This window comes from Podarcis filfolensis, assembly GCF_964270895.1.
Source record: "Podarcis filfolensis genome assembly, chromosome: 1".
Lineage (NCBI taxonomy): Eukaryota > Metazoa > Chordata > Lepidosauria > Squamata > Lacertidae > Podarcis > Podarcis filfolensis.
This window is the reverse complement of record NC_139604.1, coordinates 120,528,880-120,551,649: the sequence shown is the minus strand read 5'-3', so window position 1 is coordinate 120,551,649 and position 22,770 is coordinate 120,528,880. Positions and strand designations below refer to the sequence as shown.

Genomic DNA, 22,770 nt, shown 5'->3' with positions numbered 1-22,770 from the left:
CAGCTCTGTATCTGGAAGTTTTTTAAATGTTCGACATCCTCCAGGAAGGATCAGGATGCTGGACTAGATGGGCCACTGGTGTGATCCAGCTGGGCTTTACTTTCTCCCAGCTCTCTTCTCTCAATGACAATATCCTCTATCCTATTGATCTGGCAAAAAAACCTCATCCTTCTTTTGCTGCCTGTTACCAAATCGCATCACTTCTCCCTAGGCAACATTAAAAAAATGAGACAAAAACTCTGGTCCACCCCGGCCATCTCTCACCTTGCATTTTCTCTTTTCTGTTGTCTTACATCTGGTCCTTCACCTCTATCCAGCACTCTGCTATCAAAATAATTCACTTCTCTCATTCCTCCAACCATACCACAGTCTCTTTTAAATCCCTACACAGGTTAGCTTTCCATTCATAGATTTTGCATTCTTATTGTCTTTACCTTCAAAAAAATCTCCATGGCACACACCCCACCATTGTAATCTCATCCAGGTTCAAACTCCAAAGGCCCCCGTCAACAAATTCTTCCTTTTCTCCCTTGTTCATTCTGCCTGAAACTGCATCTCAGAAATAATCTATGGTGTCACTTCTTGCTTCATTTAAACTCTTCTTCAAAATCCAATTTTTCTGAGACGTCTCTAGTTCCCATTCCCTACTGTATCTAAGAATTACTGTACCTAATTACATGTACACATCACATAGTCTCCCCCTTTCTATTCCTGCTTCCAGCTTCTGTCTTTTCTTGTTGTCTCCTTTATGTCATTTTCTAGATTGTAAACCTCTTGGGGCACAGACTTGTCTTTTCATTCTTTGTACACTATGTTCATGGATGCTGTAACAGCATAATCATAAAAATTCAAAAACTGCACGAGTCCAAAAATATAAGAGTCATGAGGAAATCACCAGGATTCTGTGTGAAAGAACAGAAACTAGAGTTCCTTCAGGCTCCAAGGTTTCCTATCGAATCCCCTAAACAGTTCATTAACATCGTCCTTGGGGACACATGAAACTAAAGGAGATGGGCTGGTATCAGTAGCATTATAGTACTACTCCTATATCCAGTGTGGTCCAAATGGCTTAGAAGAAGGAAAAAGAACCAAACAAGTCTTTTCTTCCTTCTTTTTTAATTGGGCTAGCAAAGGAGCCATGCAGACATAGTGGGGAATTAACTGGGTGTGGTTTTCCCTTGCAAAATAATCCTGTCTGCTAACGGGCCACATCAATGTGTAAATCAACAAAGACTGCCTCCCCAAAGATTGGAATAGTTTTTATTTTATATTTTATTGCTGTTTTGTATTGATTTTTTTTACTGTACATCATCTTGCTGATACAATAGAGGCAGCATATTTTAAAATAAGTAAATAATGGAAAACAGAGGCCAAGCAGCCTCACCCAAAAAGGATTGGCCTACTAGCCAATCACAGTATGACAGAAGAATTTTAATCTCTAGAACAGGTAGGAACACACACTTCAGACAACAGCCCCACCCACTTTATTTTGTGCACCCTGCTTTTGCACAGGCATGCCTTTCTGCCCTTTGACGAAAAGCAATGATCAATAAAGGAATGAAATGGTAGATGTTTGCAGGGTTGGCAAATGTTGTTGTCCCCCCCCCCCCCCCCCGGATTCAAACTGAGCTACTGGCCTGTAGTGATCTTCCCAAACCAAAGTATGCTGTATACAGTTAACAACTGTCACCAGAGAAATCTCCTTAAGCAATAGAAAGGTGTGCTAGGCCTTTCAGCCAGCGCATATTTAGTAACTTCGAAAACAAGTAGCACACCATGACTGAAAGTCTGTCAGCATCAGAATGACAGGTCACAACTTGCTTGTTCCAGCCGGAGTGGGATATGTTTTGGAAAGCTGTCTAAAAAAGGCTGGCATTCATGACACAATCAGCATAATACTGGTTTTCATACCACGAGAGAAACTGTTGAAATTTGCTAAATAATGTGGTGGTTCTCTGTGGAATTCAAACTCTAAAAACAGCCGATCTTGAGCTAAATACAAAATTGGGGGTGGGGGTGGGGAATAACCACCTGGTAACAGCACTAAGAAACAATGATACTGGTACAGTGGTACCTCTGGTTACATACGCTTCAGGTTACAGACTCCACTAACCCAGAAATAGTGCTTCAGGTTAAGAACTTTGCTTCAGGATGAGAAGAGAAATCGTGCTCTGGCGGCAGCAGGAGGCCCCATTAGTCAAAGTGGTGCTTCAGGTTAAGAACAGTTTCAGGTTAAATACGGACCTCCGGAACGAATTAAGTACTTAACCCGAGGTACCACTGTAGTAGGAAGCTATTCCTGATTTGACATTCCTGTGCAAAGCTACAGGACCTTTGAAACCATGAGAGCAACTGAACATCGTAGGGCTGCATTACTGCTTCTTGGCTTGAGAGAGGAGTGCAAGACCTATCACACTGTCTTCCTAGGTCTCAAAAGCCTGGGAAGTATGGCAGGGTGGACAGCAGAGAGTGTGAGAACAGGGGAACAAGGAAGACAGCAGAGAAAGGAGTGGGCAAACACTCATTGGTTAATTATATATCAAAAGTTGGGGTGGCGTAGTCACAGGCTCAAGCTATGACTCACAAAGCTGTCAGTGTGCATCTCACCACCGTGATGCACTTATTTCACAGCTTTTAAGCAAGCCAGTGTGTCCTAGCCCCACCCCATAATCTGTGATATGGGTTAATAATACCACCCTTACAAATCTTGTAAGGATAATCACAATAATATAAGGTGTGAAGTGCTTTGAATGCTTAAGGCTGCATAAATGCTTATCGTTATTAGTAGTATTGCAGGTTTTAACAGGGTCCTGAATGCCAACAGGGATTTTTGTCACCCTTTTAAAGAACAATAATGCAGATACAGAGTGATGCAGTGGCACTGTCAAGCTGTATTTTCACCAATGGCTGTACTAATTTCTAATGAAATATATACACTGCAAGCCAGCATGCAGCCCTCTTGGGAGAAGGTCCTCCAACAGACATTAAACCAGGCATAGGCAAACTCGGCCCTCCAGATGTTTTGAGACTACAATTCCCATCATCCCTGACCACTGGTCCTGTTAGCTAGGGATGATGGGAGTTGTAGTCCCAAAACATCTGGAGGGCGAGTTTGCCTATGCCTGCACTAAACTATGAACCTCACTGGCTGGCTTGGAGATGTCACTTTCAGCATAATCTACAACTCCGAAGACCTTGGAGATAGAGTAGGATACAAATCTAACCAATAAATACTAAGCTTATTGGACAAAGGCAACATCTCTTAAAACTGGTTGGCCTTCCGCTTCATCGCATATCCACATTGAACTTGTTTTATCATAGCCTGGCTTGATCTGAGTGGCATCCATATCTGATACACCCAGCATTTATTAAATGGTATTCCACCACTTTTGAGTTCATGTGAATGCTTTTTCAGTTGCTGCATGCACTCTTTTACATTTAACTGATCAAGATCAGAGGGAAGCTGTTGCATCTTTATTATCTAGTTAAGTGTTACATCACATGCATTAGATCCACTTTCAACGCCAGTGTGTGAGTCAGCAAGCTGATCTGTAAGGACTACTCCACAAATCCAGTTTATCATAGGCACACTCATAACCAAACTGAACAATGATTTCTAGATGAATAATGAGCTAGCAGGAACTGGGCACTTCGCCCCTTTCTCTTCCGCCCCCAACTATCCCTCATGAATCTTACTCAACATTCCTCACTCTGAGCACGCTTTTAATTCGTACATTATACTTATTTTCCTAATGAAAAACTATGATAAATGAAATTGGTTATGAACTAACATCCAATTAAATATATAGACAAAAAAGACAATGCTGTAGAACACTATCTATATGGTATTCTCCACAAGGAAAAAACAGTGGGTCAGCAGCAGATTGTAACCCTGTGGGAAACATCTTTTTTTAATTAGACGGTGCCTGGTAACCTACCTCACAGGGTTGTTGTGAAGATAAAATAGGGAAGGGACAACAATGCACACCGCCTTGAGCCCCCTGGAGTAACACGTGGCATATATGCGTAATAAATATTATACACCCCTTAAAATGTCTTACAGTGTTTATCTTACAAGGAGCTACTAGCTATCTGCCCTGATTGTAACTGCCCCCCGGCCCCCGGCCCTGTTGTCGTCATCTCAATCTAGTTAATGTAATCTACCTTTTGGGTAGACCCAGGAGCTGTTCTGAGTGTGCTCATGGCTGCTACCTTCAAGACCACACCTCCAAACAGCTTGAAGCACACTTTGTAGGCAGGCAGGCAGGCAAGAGGGAAAGTTTGCTAGTTTGAGCAGCTTGGTTTTCTTTTTTACAACTAGTATTTGTTCATACACACACACACACAGAGAGAGAGAGAGAGAGAGAGAGAGAGAGAGAGAGAGAGAGAGATTGAGAAGAGCGAGCAAATGTGGACAGAGCAAAAGAAAGGGTGTGGATTTTCTCAGGGAGGAAGGCACACATCTTCTTCACTGAACATCTCCTCTGGCTTGCTCCTGTGCTACCTAGTGACCAGGAAGCACAGAAACGCTCTCCTCCCACAGATTCACTGTTTCCCTTTTCCCAGTCCAGAGTATCTCCTCCCGTGTGTGTGCGTGTGCGCGTGCAACAGAGCTACAGGTGAGTGTGTCAGGAGTGTGTGCTAGTGTCAGGTGTGTATGTGCTTGCATTAAGTGTAACTATGTGTGAGAGAGGGAAAATTGTTTGTGACAGGACCTGCCTTCACCCCGCCAGATTAATTGGGCACCCATTACCACAGGATGCCCCCCCTTGCTTAAATCTTTGCAAGGATACTGTGGGTTACTGTGAGTAGTTGGTGGTGACAGTATAAAATCCACGGGTTTCACCATACTGTTGCCTGTACTTTTTCCTTCTCTGGATGGCACTTGGCAAGAGTCTTGTCTTTATGCATTCCCCCCCCCCCAAACCACCAGAGCAGGGGCTGGCAAACTAATTGTCTTCAGGATCCGGCCCGCAAACTGTCTGTGGATTGGCGTGGGGATTCTGTTTGTTTGGGCTGAGCCATTCCGTTCCCCACCTCTCCCTCACACACACCACCGCGGCGCCTCCTCCCTCCCTCCTCCTGGCTTCTCCCCGCCCTGCCTAGAGGAGGATGGGGGCTAGGCTGAGCTGGCTGAGTGCCATTTTAAGCAGCCCCTCTCTGGAGCCAGCCCTTTCCCGCCGCTCATCTTCCCTCCGTCACCCCCGCCCTGGTGCTCCTGTGGGCCAGAGAGCAGAGCAGACGAGCTCCCTCTGCCTACCCACAAGAAGCAGAAGCAGCGGTGGTGGTGGCAGCCCCTGGGAAGGTAAGCGTAGCGGCTGGGTAGGACTACTTGCGCCCTCACCTCTTGTTCCAGCTCCCCCCCCCCCCCAGGTGCCACTTCTCTGGCCTGCCACAAGGTCTGAGGGACAGTGGACCGGCCCACGGCTAAAAAAAATTTGCCGACCCCTGCACCAGAGGATAAAGTGGCCATAATTTACAATTCCTCCCCTTTACCATAGACTCATTGTTTGGTGGTGTTGTTCTCTGTACTTATACCAAAAATGGGATTCACTTCCACTGCTTACAGCAGAAATGGGGGGCAATCCAGTAGCACTTTAAATACTACAGCAAAAGTATTGTACAGTATTACTGCATAACTGATTCACGGATTATCAAGAATGATGCATCCGATGAAGTGGAATCCAACCCAAGAAAGCTATGCCATTTTATATTTTGTTTAGTTTTTAATGTGATAGTACTATCCTTTCTGTTGTTTTGCTAAAATTGTACTGTGACCTACTTTACAGGGTTGTTGTGGAGATAAAAAGACTATAAGACACTTAGGTAAATTTTAAAAGCTGGGGTGGGGGGAGGAGAATAATCTTTTCCTCCAGGTTTGGAAATTTAGGGGGTCCCTTCTTAACAGTTCTGTGTGGCCAATTCCAGCTGCAATCCTGAACCTGCTTATCAGGTAGCAGCCCCAGTGGAATTCCCCATGGGGTTTACCTCTGAGAAAAATATGGCTATCATAGCATGAACCCACACTAGAAATTGTGACAGTGGGTACCCATTCTGAACCAAGATAAAATATTTCGGTGCCAAGTTATTATTACAACTGCAATGATGCAGTGTCCACTATTTGCAAAGTAGGTGAATAGCGAGAGAAACAGAAAAAGTGGAAGCCATACAACTTTCCTCCCAGCAGAAAAGCAACTGTGACAGCAGGAGCTTCTCCTGAATAATATTTTCCAGTTTAGTTACCGGTAGGTGCTATTTGTAAAGCAGATACATTAACCTATGCATCCACTGTACCTTGCAAGGGAGGAGGATGGGGAGAATATCAGAATTCGGACACATTCCCATGACCTCTCGTTGACAACACACCCCTGACATCTTTGTATTCCCACCAAGTCTAGGGGGCATTAGAGGCCACTAGTTATACACAACTGTTTGCTCCCAATTACAAATACGAGTTGGGAAGCTATTTCATGAGCAAAGAAACTTGTAAAAAAGTTGGTAGTGTGTAAGAAAAGAAGAATGGACTGGCCTGGCAATTTAGATTTTTCAGCACACTCTACTTTAGTGCAAGTTAAAACAGTGGCGTAGCGTGGGGGGTGCAGGGGGGGCCAGCCGCACCGGGCGCAACATCTGGGGGTTAGGGCAAATCCACGGGTTAGGGGGCGCAAATCCACGGGTTAGGGGGCGCAAATCCACGGGTTAGGGGGCGCAAATTACTTGCCTTGCCCCGGGTGCTGACAACCCACGCTACGCCACTGAGTTAAAACGGTTTCAGTATTTATCAAGGAATGAAAGTGCTGGAGGTGGTTTGCCTTAACTTTTAAAAAGTCACTGCTAGAGTTTGGGGGTCACTATGGAAAGGACATAACTATGAACCCCAAAGTTAAGGGTTTTAACAAAGGCATCCTCTATTTAAACTGCAAGTCCTGAACAGACCATTAGTGTTATTGTTTTTAAGAAATAACTTTTGTAGTGAAAGCACACATCAATTATAATACAATCATAAATAAACTCTTCTATCAATAAAGTGAGCAAACTACAGCCAGAAGAGAAATAATTGCAGGAAATACAAGATTCCTTTGCATTTTAATTTTTTTTAATCTACATAATTGTATAACAAAGACAAGAAATGTGTAAGATCACTCCTTGCTAAATTTTTATTTTTGGAAGTCTCCATCATGTAAAGCTTAGAAATCTTTCTCTGCCAAGAATGCTGATAAGGGAGTGGGGAATGGTGTATGTTTATAATGCTATTAGTTTGCTAGTAAAACTAGAGGAGATGCCATCCAGTAATCCTGTAACAATACTGGCATTTGGGATTGTAGTTTCAAAGAGAAACACAGAATCAGTATCTTGGCTAATGTTTGATTTGTTCAGAAGCCATGAATCAATGAATCCCACAAGTGTTTGAAACAAAGCAAACTGGAATCAAATTCGAGAGAATTTAGGAATTGTTTAAGGTACTGTACTTAAAAACACACTACAGATTTCTAAGACGCCCAATGGCAGAATACACTTATGCTCTCTATAATCAGCGCTCCACACAGCAATGTAAAATTGTTTTAAGATTCACAATGTCAGCGTTGTATGTTTCAAAAAGCATGTTTGGTTGGATGTTTCCTAAATATATAGTGGCTGCCTTCTATAATGCAATGGACTGTATCACTCAGTCACACTTTCCTGTTTAGTTGCAAACCTAAACAGCAGCCATAAATGAACCCTCACTTGTAGACACAAAAATCCTTTTACTGCACGTTATCGCTCACATATGCCACAAAGAGCTGCAATTCTCTGAAAGAACTGCTGTGTAACTTAAGTGCCCTGCCTCTCTTCCCTCCAACCCCCCCCTTTTTCTGGGGTAGTGACTTCACATCCTTTGACATCAGCCTGAAAGTGGGGGGAGGGGAGCACTAGGGCAGAAAGCAGCAAAACCTGTTTAACGATGCAAGCAGCCCTTCCGATTCTTAAATCTTTTAAAGATTTAATGGAACTCCCCTATATTTTTTCAACTTTAATAAATCTGCATCGGAACAAAAATGGATTCTGCTACAAAGGACTTCCTGCTTTCCTTACCCGAGAATCACAATAGCCTTTTATTACCAAGCCACAGAGGGTTACAATTCATTCAAACACAAATAACTCACCTCGAATATGCAGAAGGGCCACGGGCTGAAATGGCCCGTTTGAATTGGCTGCGTCCACCACCATCCTGCTGCCAGCTTTATTACATGTCAACATCTAGGCTTCAGCAGGGAAAGCGGTGTACTCCTTAAGGCAAGAAACCAGCCTCCATTTTAGTTTTAAAAAAAAAAAGAAACTGAAGCTCTCTGCAGCTGGAGGGAACTGGCTAGTTAGTGATGTCAGCAGAGTGGAGAAAGCTGATTGGCTAAATGCACCAACTTAAAATGACTCTGAAAAGCCGCAAATGAAAAGAGCTCTCTGTGTGGCTGTCACCGTGCATTAAGCTTGTACATTTGTCAGCTCTCTTCTACTTCCATTCATCATTAGTAAATGAATGCCCAGACTACTGTTTGAAAATACAAGCACTAAACCTTCCGAACAAACAAGCATATCATGGAGTTAACTTTCACTTCACAAAAGGAGTGCTAGGATTTTTTCAGAGTCTATTTGTGTTATCAGCCAGCAAAGATCCACAAATAGATGCACTGTCTCAATTTTCTATTTCAGCAGTATTTCATGAATGCATTAAATGTTTCCCCTTTCTTCTTCAAAATGAACTGCACAAGCCTGCAAACTGTGTGCATGGGCTCTGTGCTATTTGCCTTATGATTGCTTTAGCACGAATAGAAATATTTTAGCTCTTCCCCCCAAAAGGCACACAATGTACGTGTGCGTGCATGCACACACACACACACACAAAAAAACTTTTAAAAGTTTGCAAGCAGCAATTATATTAAATTTCATCATACACTTAAAAAAAAATACATTCAAAGCATCACACTAGAGGTTTGCTACAGGACCCCAACACAATCCCCATGCTCCACTATTATTTATTTATTTATTAGTAATTTGTTTATTGCATTTATATCCCACTTTTTTCTCCAAGGACCTCAAGTACACATGCCCCCGCTCCATTTTATCCTCACAACAACCCTGTGAGGTAGGTCAGGCTGAGAGGCATCGACTGGCCAAGATCACCCATTGAGTTTCATGGCCAAGTGAGGATTTGAACACTGGTTTCTTTGAGGTCCTAGTCCAACATGCTAACCGCTACACCAACTTACAATCATTTACCATGTGTGTATTCGACTTTATGTGCTTGGCAAAAAAATAAAAAACAAAAAGCGGGCAAGGATCTGGGAAAGAAGACTTTGGCAATCCTGTTTGCTGTTGAACTCATTGTGTTTTGACTATACGGGATTATGGCTTTAGGCATGATCCCTGGAATGTAACCCCTGTGTAAGTTGCAGGCTTATTGTACAGTGGTACCTCGGTTTAAGAACAGTCCAGTTTAAGAACGATTTGGTTTACAAACTACGCAAAAACGGAAATAGTGTCTTGGTTTGAGAACTTTACCTCGGTCTAAGAACGGAATCCAAACGGTGGAAGGGCACTGGAGGCGGGAGGCCTCATTAGGGGAAGCACGCCTTGGTTTAAGGATGGTTTCTGTTTAAGAACGGACTTCCAAAACGGATTAAGTTCGTAAACCGAGGTACCACTGTATTACAAGATTCACCCAAAATGCAAGTTGCAGAAAAGGTCCGTTCATTAGAATGCAAATTTGGATAGTTCCTGAAATTTTATCATCCAGAACTTCTTCTTCTTTGGCGATCACTCATAGCCGAGTAAGATTGTCTTCCATAAACACGGTTTTAACAATGAGTCCGTAAGTGACTGTGGAGGCCAATTCTGGATCCACACGTCCTTCCACAGTGGGGACATTGGTTTCCGGGCGGGAGTTGATGACGGTGTGGATTTGCCAAGTGTGCCTTCCTCTTAGCACGTTTCTCCCTCTTGTCCTGAGTTCGAGTGTCTTCAAAGCCCATGACACCTTTGGTAAAGGCTGTTCTCCAACTGGAATGCTCGCAGGCCAGTGTTTCCCAGTTGTCAGTGTTTATACTTTTTTTATACATTTTTTAAGATTTGCCTTCAGACAGTCTTTAAACCTCTTTTGTTGACCACCAGCATTACGCTTTCCATTTTAAAGTTCAGAATAGAATAGTTGCTTTGGAAGACGATCCATCAGGCATCCGCACAACATGACCAGTCCAACAAAGCTGAAGAATCATTGAAGAACCATATCATTAAAAGTAAGATTCCGTTCTGGTTGCTGTTGCCAACTCCTTCTTTCCCAATAGTCCCAGGCCATAGATTGAAATCTCGCCCAACTCTTGCATTAAAATCACCCAGGAGGATAATTTTATCTTTCTTAGGTGTCTCTGATAGGACGGTATCCAGCTGAGAGTAAATTTATTTTTTAATGTCTTCTTCGGCATCCAGTGTTGGTGCATAAGCGCTTATAATAGTAGCCTGTTGGTTTTTGGTGAGCTTTATTCGAAGGGTTGAGAGTCGCTCATTAATGAATTTAGTGTCTATAACGCTCTTGGCATCTGTCCCTTCCCAAGTTTCTATACACTACCTATTTCTCCAGGAAATGTATTGCATTGGTTGTTGATGGATCCTTGTGAACCGTATTCACAGTGCAAGTCAGATATGCGTCAATTCTCATAAGGACTCAGCTTTATAAAACCAGGACCAGATGCAAAGCACAGTACATCAGGAATAATACAAGGGGATTATAGGCCCACTTCAATGCCACAGAATCGTAGAGTTGGAAGGGACCCTGAGGATCATCTAGTCCAACCCCTTGAAATGCAGGAACACGCAGCTGTCCCATATGGGGATCAAACCTGCAACCTTAGCATTATCAGCACCACGCTTTAACCAACTGAGCTAACCAGTTTTCTCAACAACAAAAAAATCCAGTATGTAGTAGGCTGGCTTGGAAAGGGGGGTGATAGAGAAGTTCATACAAGCTCCAAAATATAATATTGTACTAGTAGGATTGTCATAGACTAACTCATATATAGGAGCAAATGTGCCTCAATCTGAACTGAATCAACTGGTCAGCTTGAAACTTATCTACTTCAAGTGAGGAAAAGGAACAGTACTCTAGTCATTTGAGGCAAACCCCAGTAAAACCACCTTAAAACACAAATAGGTAATTGATGAATGCATTAAATTGCTTGTTTGACAAGAGCCAACAGGCTGTATTCAGTGTAGTGTTATGCAAAATGTTCAGTCGGTGCTGCAAGGATTTATCCTTGCGCAATGGAACATTCTTCCCCTTTTCTCCCCCATGCACCCCCTAAATCTGTTCTGGAGGGGTCCCCTTACCCTCTGGAGAAGATTTAGGGACAGCACATGGCACACATAGAAGGAGGGAAATCCCACTGGGCAAAAGCTAATCCTTGCACTAATTAGGAGAATAAGTAAAATAGAACTTCTCTGAACACGAGAAGAAAGTCTGTTGTGTCTTGCTTGCTCTTCTCTTCCTTCAGTATTCGTTTATTGTTTGTATACCAATTACAGTGAAATTAACTTTAGAAGGCTCAACTAGTAAGCTGTGTAAAGAGACAAGATCAATTTCATTCCTGGATCATTCAGATATTATCTCCTTTCAGAGTGTTCAGCCTACATCAATTTTAAGCTAATTTAAGGAAAGGATAATTTCAGATACAGGCTTGAAACATTTTCATGCCTAAAAATGTGAAGTATAAATATCAAATACATTTGTAAAGACACATGTAGCGTTTAATTACACTCATCAGGAGCTACAATATTCTGCAGTTCCCTATTGAATGTACACTATGGCAAACCTTGGCTTACTGTATATCTAAATATTTTGGCAAATGGTCTTTGGAGCATAATTCTAATTGAATATAATACACCAAGTGCCACTAGCAAAACCAGGCCCCCAGGATGATGGGTAGGTTTATTAATACCCAATATGGAAGGAAGCAAAGGTATCAAGGAAGTCAATTTGATTACTATGCTTATAATTCTGGAGATACAACATGAATAACAACCAGCATTAATGAAATGCAGGTTTCACTACAAAAAATCATTATGCTGAAATAGCACCAGAAGTTTATTTCACTGGAACTGCATCCCAGCCTTATAAGAGCTCCCCTTTCACCAGGCCCATCAGCATTTGATAGTAGAAATTACATTTCTGCTTCAGGGAGGGAACCTGGAAAATATTTCTTAATTGTTGGATCAGAAACCTTTTAGACAGCATTAACAAATTTTCAGATTCCTGAGCAAACATAGTCTTACCAATCTGTATATAACAAACCCACCCTTTTCCAATTCTGCTAAGTAGATTAACTTAGAATCTATCATTTGCACAGAAAACAGATCCTGGCTTATTACGATGGTTAACAGTCATTAACTAGAGTTCTCCAGCTGGATACAATGGGAAACTCTAGATTAAGACAAGCAAAGAATGAAGAATATTTGTATGCAAGGGCTTGGATAAGCAAGGGGCATACAAGCCAAATGATAATAAAAATCATGGTTGATGAAGCTAGGGAAATATCATCTGAACCCTGCCAATGTTGGTATTCTGGGGCAACAAATTAAGTGGGCACAATTTGTCAATTCCCAGAGTTTATTCTAAACAATGATGCCTGATAAGAAAACAGGGATCTTGATACAAGTAAAAAACGTGTTACAAAAAACAATGTTGTATTTTAATTTGACTGTTAGTGTCTGGAATCTAAATACAAGACTCCTCAATTTGCTTACCCTTAATGAAGCTAGAGCTAAAACACACATTCACACAAATTCGACACTTGTCTGGAATGACAGATTGAACAAACAAAAGCCAAGCAATGTAAAATGTATTTTAAAAGGTGAAGTCTGCAACTTGCTCTTAACATTTTAGGAAAGATAGTAAAAAATATATCCACTACTATATATACATGTCTGTGTTGGCACATTTTGAGATGTTTTGAGTAGCTCTGTTCAGCCTAATGCAGAAAGATCTGGACTACATTGTTGATTACAGTGACTAACAAATGTGAAAACTGCAACTAGCGACTTAATACAAATATATAGTATAATTTGAAACATCCTCCGGATATTATACAAACCTCCTTGTCATCCTTCTCTGCAGGAATCAACTTAAACTAGTAAAATGTGCAGTGCAACAAAAATAAACACCTTTCCTACAAAAAAAGAGGCTAAATTGTTGTGAGGATATTTATGTATGACATTTATATCCCACCTTTCTTCTAAGGAGCTCAAGGTGGCATACAGTTCTCTTCCTCCCCATCTTTTCCTCACAATAACCCTGAGAGGTAGGTTAGTCTGAGAGTGAATGACTGGCCCAAGTGAGCTTCATGGCTGAGTGGGGATTTGAACCCTGGTCACCCAGGTCTTAATCTAACACTCTAACCATTATACTACACTTAAATTACCATTTAAGTTCGAGGGAGGAAGGACTGCTAAAGCTGAATGTGTAGGGGGGGGGAGAGGGGAATATGGGTCTCTTTTCCCTGACACTAAAACTTGGGGCCGTTCAATAAAATTAGTAGTTAGTTGCGGACTGGCATAAAGTACTACACATTAACAAAAATAATTTATTATCTAAAAGTTGTGATAATGTTCTGTTTACAGCCACCTAATCCAGAGACCAAGACAAGTTAATGAAAATTAGAATTATCTCTATAGCCAAAGACATCCCCCATATTCAGAGGCAGTATCTCTCCGGATATCAGATACATGGGACATGCAAGCGGGTGGCTATCGCCATTTTTCTTTGCTTGGGAAGTTCCCTGGGCAGCTGGTTTGATCACATCTGGGATCACAGCACTTACTGGATTAGGTACACTCAAGGCTTGGTCAAGAGGCAAGCATTTTTATTTATTTTATTTTTACTCATGTTCCTAAAAAGGTTGCAAGGAGTTGTTGAGAAATTGCATCCGGCCACCCATAGCATTAGCATGAACAGACATTCTTTGGCTGCATATATGATCAATACATATTTATCTGGTTAAATACACACTAACCCTAAACACCAGTGTTGGAATAACCATTATAACGACAATGCAAATGCTACTGCTCTAATAGCAATACTGCAATCAGAAATACGCGGTTAGCTACACTGACACATAGGGTATGTGAGGGGAATGGGACTCTCTGTTGACCATCAGGCAAGGGCTTTTTCCACTTGCCCTGCCCCACCCTCCAGCCCTAGGAGCTTTCAGAAGGGAACTGCTGCCATGGCCATTATGTGTATGTGTATTTTGATGAACAAAGTGGAAGACTACAACCCATGGTTGTGGGGATTGTGTGACTGTGTGATTTTGTGTGTGTGTGAATTCAACAGCACTTTGTTTTTGATGGTTAGCTTGTTAATGTTGTTAATATTGTTTTGTGGATTATGGGTGCTGTTTAATGCTTTGTGAATTTTACAATATGGCTTTTCTTGTGGCTGTGGTGTTTAGCCTATTTTTTTAAGCTGCTCTGTTAATAATGTTTTATAGAAGGTGGTTGTTTTTACTGATGATTTGTTAATTATTTCATATGATTTATGTTGTAACTGTGATGTTCTATTATGTTGTTATTTATTTTACGCAAGCCACTTTCTGACTTGTGAGAGTGAAAAGCAGCATAGAAATATAATGGAAGGAAGCAACAATCAAAAGGACACTCCTCTGATGGTGGATATTAATCTCACCTGTGTTACTTATAATGCAGACATGGAGGTTTCCTCCACTCCAAAATTCCGTAAAAAGGAATACTATTACTGAACTTGCTCAGAGCAGAAATGCTGCATTATCATACAGCTTTTCTGCATGCGTTCCACTGACCATGAGAAGGAAGCCATGAAATACTTTGGGGAGTGGGGGAGGCAGCAGCAGCGTGTCCCATTCCCCAAGCATCCATTGAGCTATGTACATTGAAGTTCATGGAAAGATAGGAAGGGTACAAATATGTATGATCCCATGCAGCAGCTCAGCTGCAGTGGGTTAAAAGTGCAGAGATATTCCCCCACATCTTTTCTTGAACACTGAAGTGCCCTGCTGGATCAGTCCAGTCCAGCATACTGATAAGCTGCCCTGGTAACTTGTTGAAAGGCAGGATATAAATAGCCAAATAAAACACCATCCAGTTTTCCAGAGCCAAGCAGATGCTTCTGAGAAGTCCACAAATGGGGAACAAAGGCAACAGCTTTCCTGCTGCCCCCAGTAAGTGGCAATCGGAGGCACACTGCTTAAAATTTACAGCTGATGAGCACAGGCTTCAATCCTGCTCTCTGCAGGAGTCTGAGCAGGATTTAACTCCCACTCAGCAGCTGATGAGCAGGGGTTAAATCCTGATGTTTTGATTGTGTGAGCGCCAGTTTCCTTTGGGGAACTGGTTGCTGTTGTTTATAGTCGTTTAGTCGTGTCCGACTCTTCGTGACCCCCTGGACCAGAGCACGCCAGGCACTCCTGTCTTCCACTGCCTCCCGCAGTTTGGTCAAACTCATGCTGGTAGCTTCGAGAACTGGTACATGCAGCCAATATAGAATTGAACCCCGTGCCATCCATCAGCTGGTGTCACCTGCCCATGAAAGTGACATCAGCTGGTTGGTAGGTGGCTAGAGTTTTTGGGAAATGGTAGAGGGCCAAACAGGACCCCTTGGTGAGCCAAGACTGTCCTTTGGTTAGAGGTCCCTCACCCATGGCCTAAGGAAATCTGAAAACTGTTCTCAAAGTGGGACATTTTACCTCTTTAAGCTGAATATTACTTGTTGTTTAACAGATCATTTCTGACCTCTGTGTACCAACTACCTTCATATTTATTGAACTGCCATTTTCTAGAAAGTGGGGGCTTTGATGTCAGAGGCTGGATTTTTTTCCTTCTTTCCTTCCAAGTTATATAAGGTTAGTCCCATACTTAAGATTCATATTCCTAACGATATTTTCCTAGTTCAAAAACTCAAAGATGGCCAGATTCGCTTATTTTATTAAGACCCATGAGAAAATTAGTCAGCTCTATGTGCAGATCTAGAAGTCCTGATTCTAAAAATAGCTTAAATAACTATACTGTGGGGTTTTTTACAGCCCTGTGAAGCCTGTTCTTTTTTCAAGTGTTCCAAGTTTACAATTGGAAAACAACTTCCAAAATCTTCTTAAATCAAAGAACTGTATAGTGGGAAACAGGAACTGACGCATATGTGACAAGATGAGCAGGTATCAACCGTAACATGTTTGGATGGTTGTTATAAACAATCTGAGTAAGAAAAGCAGCATTTTAGAATAATGAGATTAACTGCAAAAGTTATGGCTGCAAAAAAGAAATAGAAGTAGAGAGGGCTTGAAAAAATCCAGAAATGCCTGGGGGTGGGGAATGTGGCAGGTGTAACTTTATTTATATAAAAAACACCGTATCTGGTTATCTGTATGAATGAGTATTTGACAGTTATTTAGCATCTTAAAATAATCCACAAAGCAGAGCCATTTATTGCAATATTGAGGTCCAACTCTTGAGCTCATAGGACATGACTAAATATTAATATCAAGCAATTTCAGTTACAAAAATCCACAGGGGTAGCCATCCATCATTATTCCCAATACAAATAAATATATGCAACCTAATCAAAACAATCGAAATCAGTAGCACTCTATAAAAACCTTTTAAAAACCAAGTACTACACCACATCAGAAACATACAAAGGTCCAATAAAACTGATAAAATGCCACAGGTTACAATAATAAAGCCACATTTGGTAAAACTCCCTTTTAAAAATTTGAACCATATGGAGTTTCAGTCTACATGTATATCCGAAAGGACATGAACCTACAGAAAAGGTTGACGGCTGCTTGTTTTCAGACTGAGAGGCCTATGGTAGAAATAAGGTAGAAAATAAGGTAGAAAATGTATTTCTTATTTCTAGGCTCCCGAATCAACATTTCAAGGGCCACACCAGATTTGTGCCTAGCCTTTTACCATCCTTGCCCTAAAGCAGGGTTTCCCAAACTTTTGGACTACGGTTCCCATCACCCCTGACCACTAGTCCTGCTAGCTAGGGAGGATGGGAGTTGTGGTCCAAAAACAGCTGGAGACCCAAATTTGGGAAACCCTGTTCTAAAGACTGCAAGAGCAGAGAAGAAATATACTGCTTATATTTGTTGTTATTTATTTAATTTATTGGATTTATGTAACACCTATTTGCCAAACACCCGAAGAAATTTACAATTTCTTTCTCTCTCTCTCTCTCTCTCTCTCTCTCTCTCTCTCTCTCTCACACACACACACACACACACACACACTTGGCAGTGGATAAAAATAAAATACAGCAAATCCACACAAAACATTTTTATTGGCACTCCTGATTTAAAATTACTTAAGTTTTTCTTTGGTATTTTTTTATTAAAGGTTTCTTGGTTTACAAAAGTATGTGCAATGTCTCTTTTTTCAAGTTACATTTTCTACAGGTCAGTTTAATTTGTTCAGACATTAGTGTTACATTAGGAAAAAAAGGGGGGAGAGGTGGAGGGGACCATGGTGGATGGGGGTGGGGTCAGGTGGTGATGTTTTAAATTTTACTTAATGTGTGGGGTTTTGTGTCAGCGTTGTTTGTGCAGGTTCTCTTTGCTATTCGCTTGTGTTCCTTAGCTGGTGAGAGAGGTTGGGGTTGGTCTAGGGCAGGCATATCCAAAGTCCTTTTCGGGGGCCCAGTCTGGCCCGCTGGTCGGTTTAATCTGGCCCCTGTGGCAGTTTATTTCCTGGGGTAAAATCCTAAAAAACCTCAACAACTTCAACCCTAAAAAAAGATCAACAACTTCAATCCTAAAAAAGGGTTAACAACTTTGGTTGGCCCTTACGGCCCTTCACTTCATCCAATCGGGCCCTCTTTGAAAAAAAGTTTGGATACCACTGGTCTAGGGTGTGGTTGCTTGCTTGTGATTGGCTCTGGTGAACTTTGTTTTCATGTGTGGGTGGGGCGGGTGGATGTTTTGGATCAGGTTAGACATATTGTATTGATTCATATGCCACTGGTAGATTCTTGTCGTTGTTTTGTTGGGCTGTGTATGTGATAAAGGGGAGCCATACCAGGGTGAAGGCATCTTCTTCTATTTGTCCCCGTGTTAGTTTCAGCTTATTGGTTAATTTTTCTAGTAAGGCTGTTTCCCATACTACTTGGTACCATTGGTCCATGCTTACTCCTGACAGGTCTCTCCAGTGTCTGGTTATGATGTTTCTGGCTGCTGAGAGTAGGTGGGTTATGAGTTTTTTGTGGTGTAAATGGGCATTGTTGTCTTGAAAGAATTACTGAAGTTATTACAACGGCTTGGCAATTTTGGTAATTTCACTGAAACCAAAATGTATACCTGAATGTTAGGTACAGCTTCACACAAACTTTGCAAGTGCAATGTATGGGGCACAATTCTAGAAGAGTACAGAATTTAGCTCATTTAGAATCGTAGCTCTCGTTAAAAAAAATGTTATTTATATTTATTTATTTGATTTCTATACTGTCCTTCACCCAAGGATCACAGGATGATTTACAATATAAAACACAAAAATGCATCACATAGTAACAAACAAAAACAACCCCACCACATTTAAAAGGCCACAGATTCTAGACCATATGGAAATGAAGGTATACTTGAAATTGCGGGCAAGCCACCTGCTAAGATTTCAGAAGGCAATGAGCAGGTGAACAGGATTTCTAATGGGCTGGTTGTACTACTCTGCAGACCTTCTTGCCTCTCTCTGTGATCAAAGCCACAATAATGCAACGAACATTTCCTCAATTTGCATAATTTGCACAGGTTCTTGACTCAGAATTTGACTGCCTGGGCCACATGCATTCCTCTTTCCTGCTTTGATTTGTGTGCAGCACATACATTCTTGACTCCCGCAGGAAGCCTAGAAAACTCAGAAGAATAGGAGTTGAACAAAAATCTTCTTAAAAAACTGTTTTCTTAGGACAGGGAATGATTATTAAAATAGCTCCACACCCCCTAAGGACACAAGCATGGTTAACAATTGGCCTGAAGAGCTATTAAGACAATGTCCAAGTGTTGGGTCAATGTGCAGAAATATGGCCTAGCAATGGGGCAAGCCCTTGCATAATGAGCAGCTTATGTAAACAGAAATTAAGTGTGCTGGTAAAGATGTTCAATTAGGTCAAAGAAAGGAAGCAACTAATTATCAAATTATTGCTTGCAAGTTAAAGACTGAATAGAGATGAAGTTCAGGAAGAGGTCACAGAAACCCAAGTTATAATAAATACTTCAGGGGAGCACACAGGTTGAAATCCATGACTTTTTCTTTAAATGAACTTTGCAGGCTTTAGAAAGAGGGAAAGTGCTTCTCCTGGTTTGTTAGGACAATCTTGCCAGTTTATAAAAATGAGAAATTCCAAGTATAAACCCCCATTTTGCCACCAGAGACAGGGGTAAGGAAATATCCCAACTGCTTAGATTTTTTGTACTTATGGCATGTAAGCTTTTTCAGTTACATATACGTACATCTACATGACTTTTGATGGCTGTTCAAGAGAGACTGCATTTGCACTGCAGCTGCAATCCTATACACAGCTTCCTGAGAAATCAATAAAGTGCGATACACTTTAGGAATGGCTTTCTTCTTTCAAAAGATGACAGTGCACTGACACATTATATCCCAGTCTGTAGCCTGTCTAGACCGCTCAGAGAAAGCATTAGCTTCGGGTGTACTAGCCTAGTGTGTTTGTGGGAAAACAAACTTTTTTTCTGTCTCCTTAGGGCTCAAGAAGGTGGTGGTCACAGTGTGCACCTTGGGGAATGTATGGTACTGAATTTGCAGGGACTTTGATTCTACCCAGACTGGTTTGTTGTTACATGACTTGCACATAGCAAGCCAGTCTATGGCTTATTTCCTTCCTGCCATGCCAGGAGTGGAATGCACCAGTGATTCTCACATCAGAGGGAACCAGGCAGAGTGCCTTCTTGGTAGTGGCGCACACCCTGTGGAACACCCTCCCATCAGATGTCAAGGAAATAAACAACTATCTGACTTTTATAAGACATCTGAAAGCAGCCCTGTTTGATAATTTATTGTGTTTTTAGTATTCTGTTGGGAGCTGCCCGGAGTGGCAGGGGAAACCCAGCCAGATGGGCGGGGCAGAAATAAATAAATTATTATGATTATTACACCAGCAAATTCATGTTGTTGCAATCCAGCCCAATCTCTGAGTGATGCAAGATTCCAGGGGTTCCATGCACTTATGCAGGGTTTGTTTCTCCTTTCAGAATGAGGACAGCAGACTGTGGTGTCTTAATGATATATGGTTTATTTACACACATATGCAACCTAAGCATACAATGGAGGAGGGGTTCACAGCATCAACACCTCAAAAGAGTCTTGCTTCTCCCCTAGCCACAGCCTTGGATTCAAACAGAAATCAAACATTGCTCGCTGACCCTCCGCTTGCTGCTTTTGCTTCTAGCTCACATCACAGCAAACTTTGCTCTAAATTCTGCCTTTGTCTCTGTCAGTTGAAGGACGGGCACCACGTTTTGGCATCTGGCACAGAGCCCCCTCTCCTTTGTTCTCTTAATGACCTGCACACATTTTCCTGGGAGTAAGCCCCACTGAACACAGTGGGCTTACTGCTAAGTGCAGCATCACTTTTTGAAGCATGAAAATTTGTCAGATTAGTACGGTTGAAAATTAAGGGCGCTGTAGCCAAACAGCTAGCTGCACTGAATGCAAAGCATGAAAACTAGGTCTTGGAATGCAGGGAACTTTCTAAAGAGAGATGTGGAAAGGTTCTGTGCCCAGACACTTCGTTCTCACTAGAAACATGTACATACTAAAAGTACACTTAAAGGATAGTATCCACACACACAATTCTTCCTGCTTAAGTAGTCATGAGGAGGCTTTGCTTCAAGCATGGGTACAGCTGGCAGAGAGTGTGTTATCAGTTATGGTTTCATTGGCCCTCTTAATCTAAGTGTTTAAAATGTCAAGCAAATACTGCATTATTTCAGCATGCCTTTGGTCTGTCAGGTAGCAGAATGGCTATCCCCCTTGGTTTTCTTATATACAAATCTTATCAAAAAGTTTTTAAAAGTATGTTTCCAAGTTTTGTTATGTTAGCTGCCTTGGGAGTCCCTATGGGGCAGAAAGGTGAGTTAGAAATATTTTGACTAAAATAAAGGCACTGGGGATTTATCTGGCCCATCCCAGAAGAATGACATAGTCCATATTGGTCCTACGATTTCCTGTCTCCCTCAACTCCAGTCCATTAAAAGTTCAAGCACGGGCTTGAAAAGTTGCATAGGATTGGACGCGACTTAGAAAACTGGGTCACAATATTCAAATGCATGCAAAAAGGCTCATGCTGGTACACTCAAAGAGTGCTGCATACAAACCTTTTAATCAGAACTCATATACAAAACCTTGAAAAAATTGTCTTGGAATACCGATACAGTTTAATTTATTCCCTCTGTTTTATAATATATTGGATAATGGAGAGAAAGAAGCCATGAGGCTGAGCTTGGAGTCAGGACAAGTCAGACTCTGGCTTGTTTTCATAAGTGTGGCAGGGGAGGAATGAAGTAAAAGCTTTTCACAAGTGTGCACCAACACGCTGCACATTCATGTTAAACCAGTTTGTTTTTAACTATGGTTTAACGTAGCATAAGAACCAGGAAATAGGTTTGCTGGAATGACAGCAAGGCACAATAATTTCACTCAAACTTTGTTCTGCGTTCTTATTTGAAATAGAAGGAAACCATGGCAAGGTGAAGATTCTTTCCAGGAAGCCATCTTTCAAACTAAATTTCAGTACATCTTCCAGAATTCCGAAGTGTATAAACCATTTCTGACATTTAAGGAAGATGCACATTGCCTGCAGGTTTTAAAGAAAAACTAAGCAGAAACTGCCAGAATATCAGCAGTCTTCAAAGTCATGCAATTATACAGCTAGCTGGATTTAAAAGGGGGGGGGGACTGACAAAACCCACTCCAAATACTGAAGAATTTTAGTTTCAAATTGTAAGTTTCATGGAACATAGTTCCAGTTTTAGATTGTCCCAGATATTAGCATTCTGTTTGTTATTTTAGAAACCTCAAAACCTCATGCACACTGATAGCTTTATAAATATACTCCACTCTGGAAATACAAATCCATTTTGTTGTCACCTCTCTCCAAAAATTATTTTGACTGAACTCAAGAGACGGCAGATAAGCATGCACTGCAGACTCTCTAGCAAAAAGGAGTTAAGCAGTCAGTCAGTCAGTCAGTCAGTCAGTCAGTCGCATGTCACATGCATCTATTCTATTAAAAAAACACCACAGAAGTCTGCTCTGTGCTGAGCATACGCTTGCAAAGGCTAAAATAAAGGCCATTATCAACAGAAGCTCTTATGCCCATGAGACACAACTGGCAGCTTGTTAGTGGATGCCTACCTTGACACAGATCTCTATGAAAGATGTATCCATTTTCCAAGTCCTGAATTCAAAAAGGGCAATCAATACAAACTATCAAAATAATAGTGAGCTGAACTTTAAAAAGTGCAAGACAGACATTGTAAAGCCTTTTGACTACATATAAGATTATATCTACTAAAAGTTGAGTCCTCCTCTAAATATCAGATTTCCTTAAAATTAAATTAAAGAAGCAGCTCTGACAATGTAAGAGTTACTCACAAGACCTCTATTCAAGTTGGAAAATTGCAGACAAGTAATGGTAGTTCTGGTATGTTATTTCACAACCTGGCTTGGTGTAGTACTTTGTGGGGTTGCTTCCCAGGGTAA

At 41.4% G+C, this 22,770-nt stretch overlaps 1 protein-coding gene across 12 annotated transcripts in view; it reads right to left on the bottom strand.

The window, feature by feature from the left end:
- The window catches only part of PPP2R5C (protein phosphatase 2 regulatory subunit B'gamma), a 78,065-nt gene that overhangs the window by 41,442 nt on the left and 13,853 nt on the right, over positions 1-22,770 (bottom strand). For 2 of the 12 annotated variants that reach the window (XM_083614951.1, XM_083614949.1), the window contains exon 4: positions 22,423-22,465. The exons of 7 other annotated variants lie outside the window; for them this stretch is intronic. Coding sequence is in view for 3 of the 5 variants with exons in the window: in XM_083614958.1 (XP_083471084.1) it covers positions 8,145-8,238 (94 nt within the window). In the remaining 2 variants the exon portion in view is untranslated. Of the gene's footprint in view, positions 1-8,144; positions 8,370-22,422; positions 22,466-22,770 lie in introns of those variants that run through there. 3 more of the 12 variants (XM_083614958.1, XM_083614954.1, XM_083614957.1) reach the window with 3 other exon arrangements.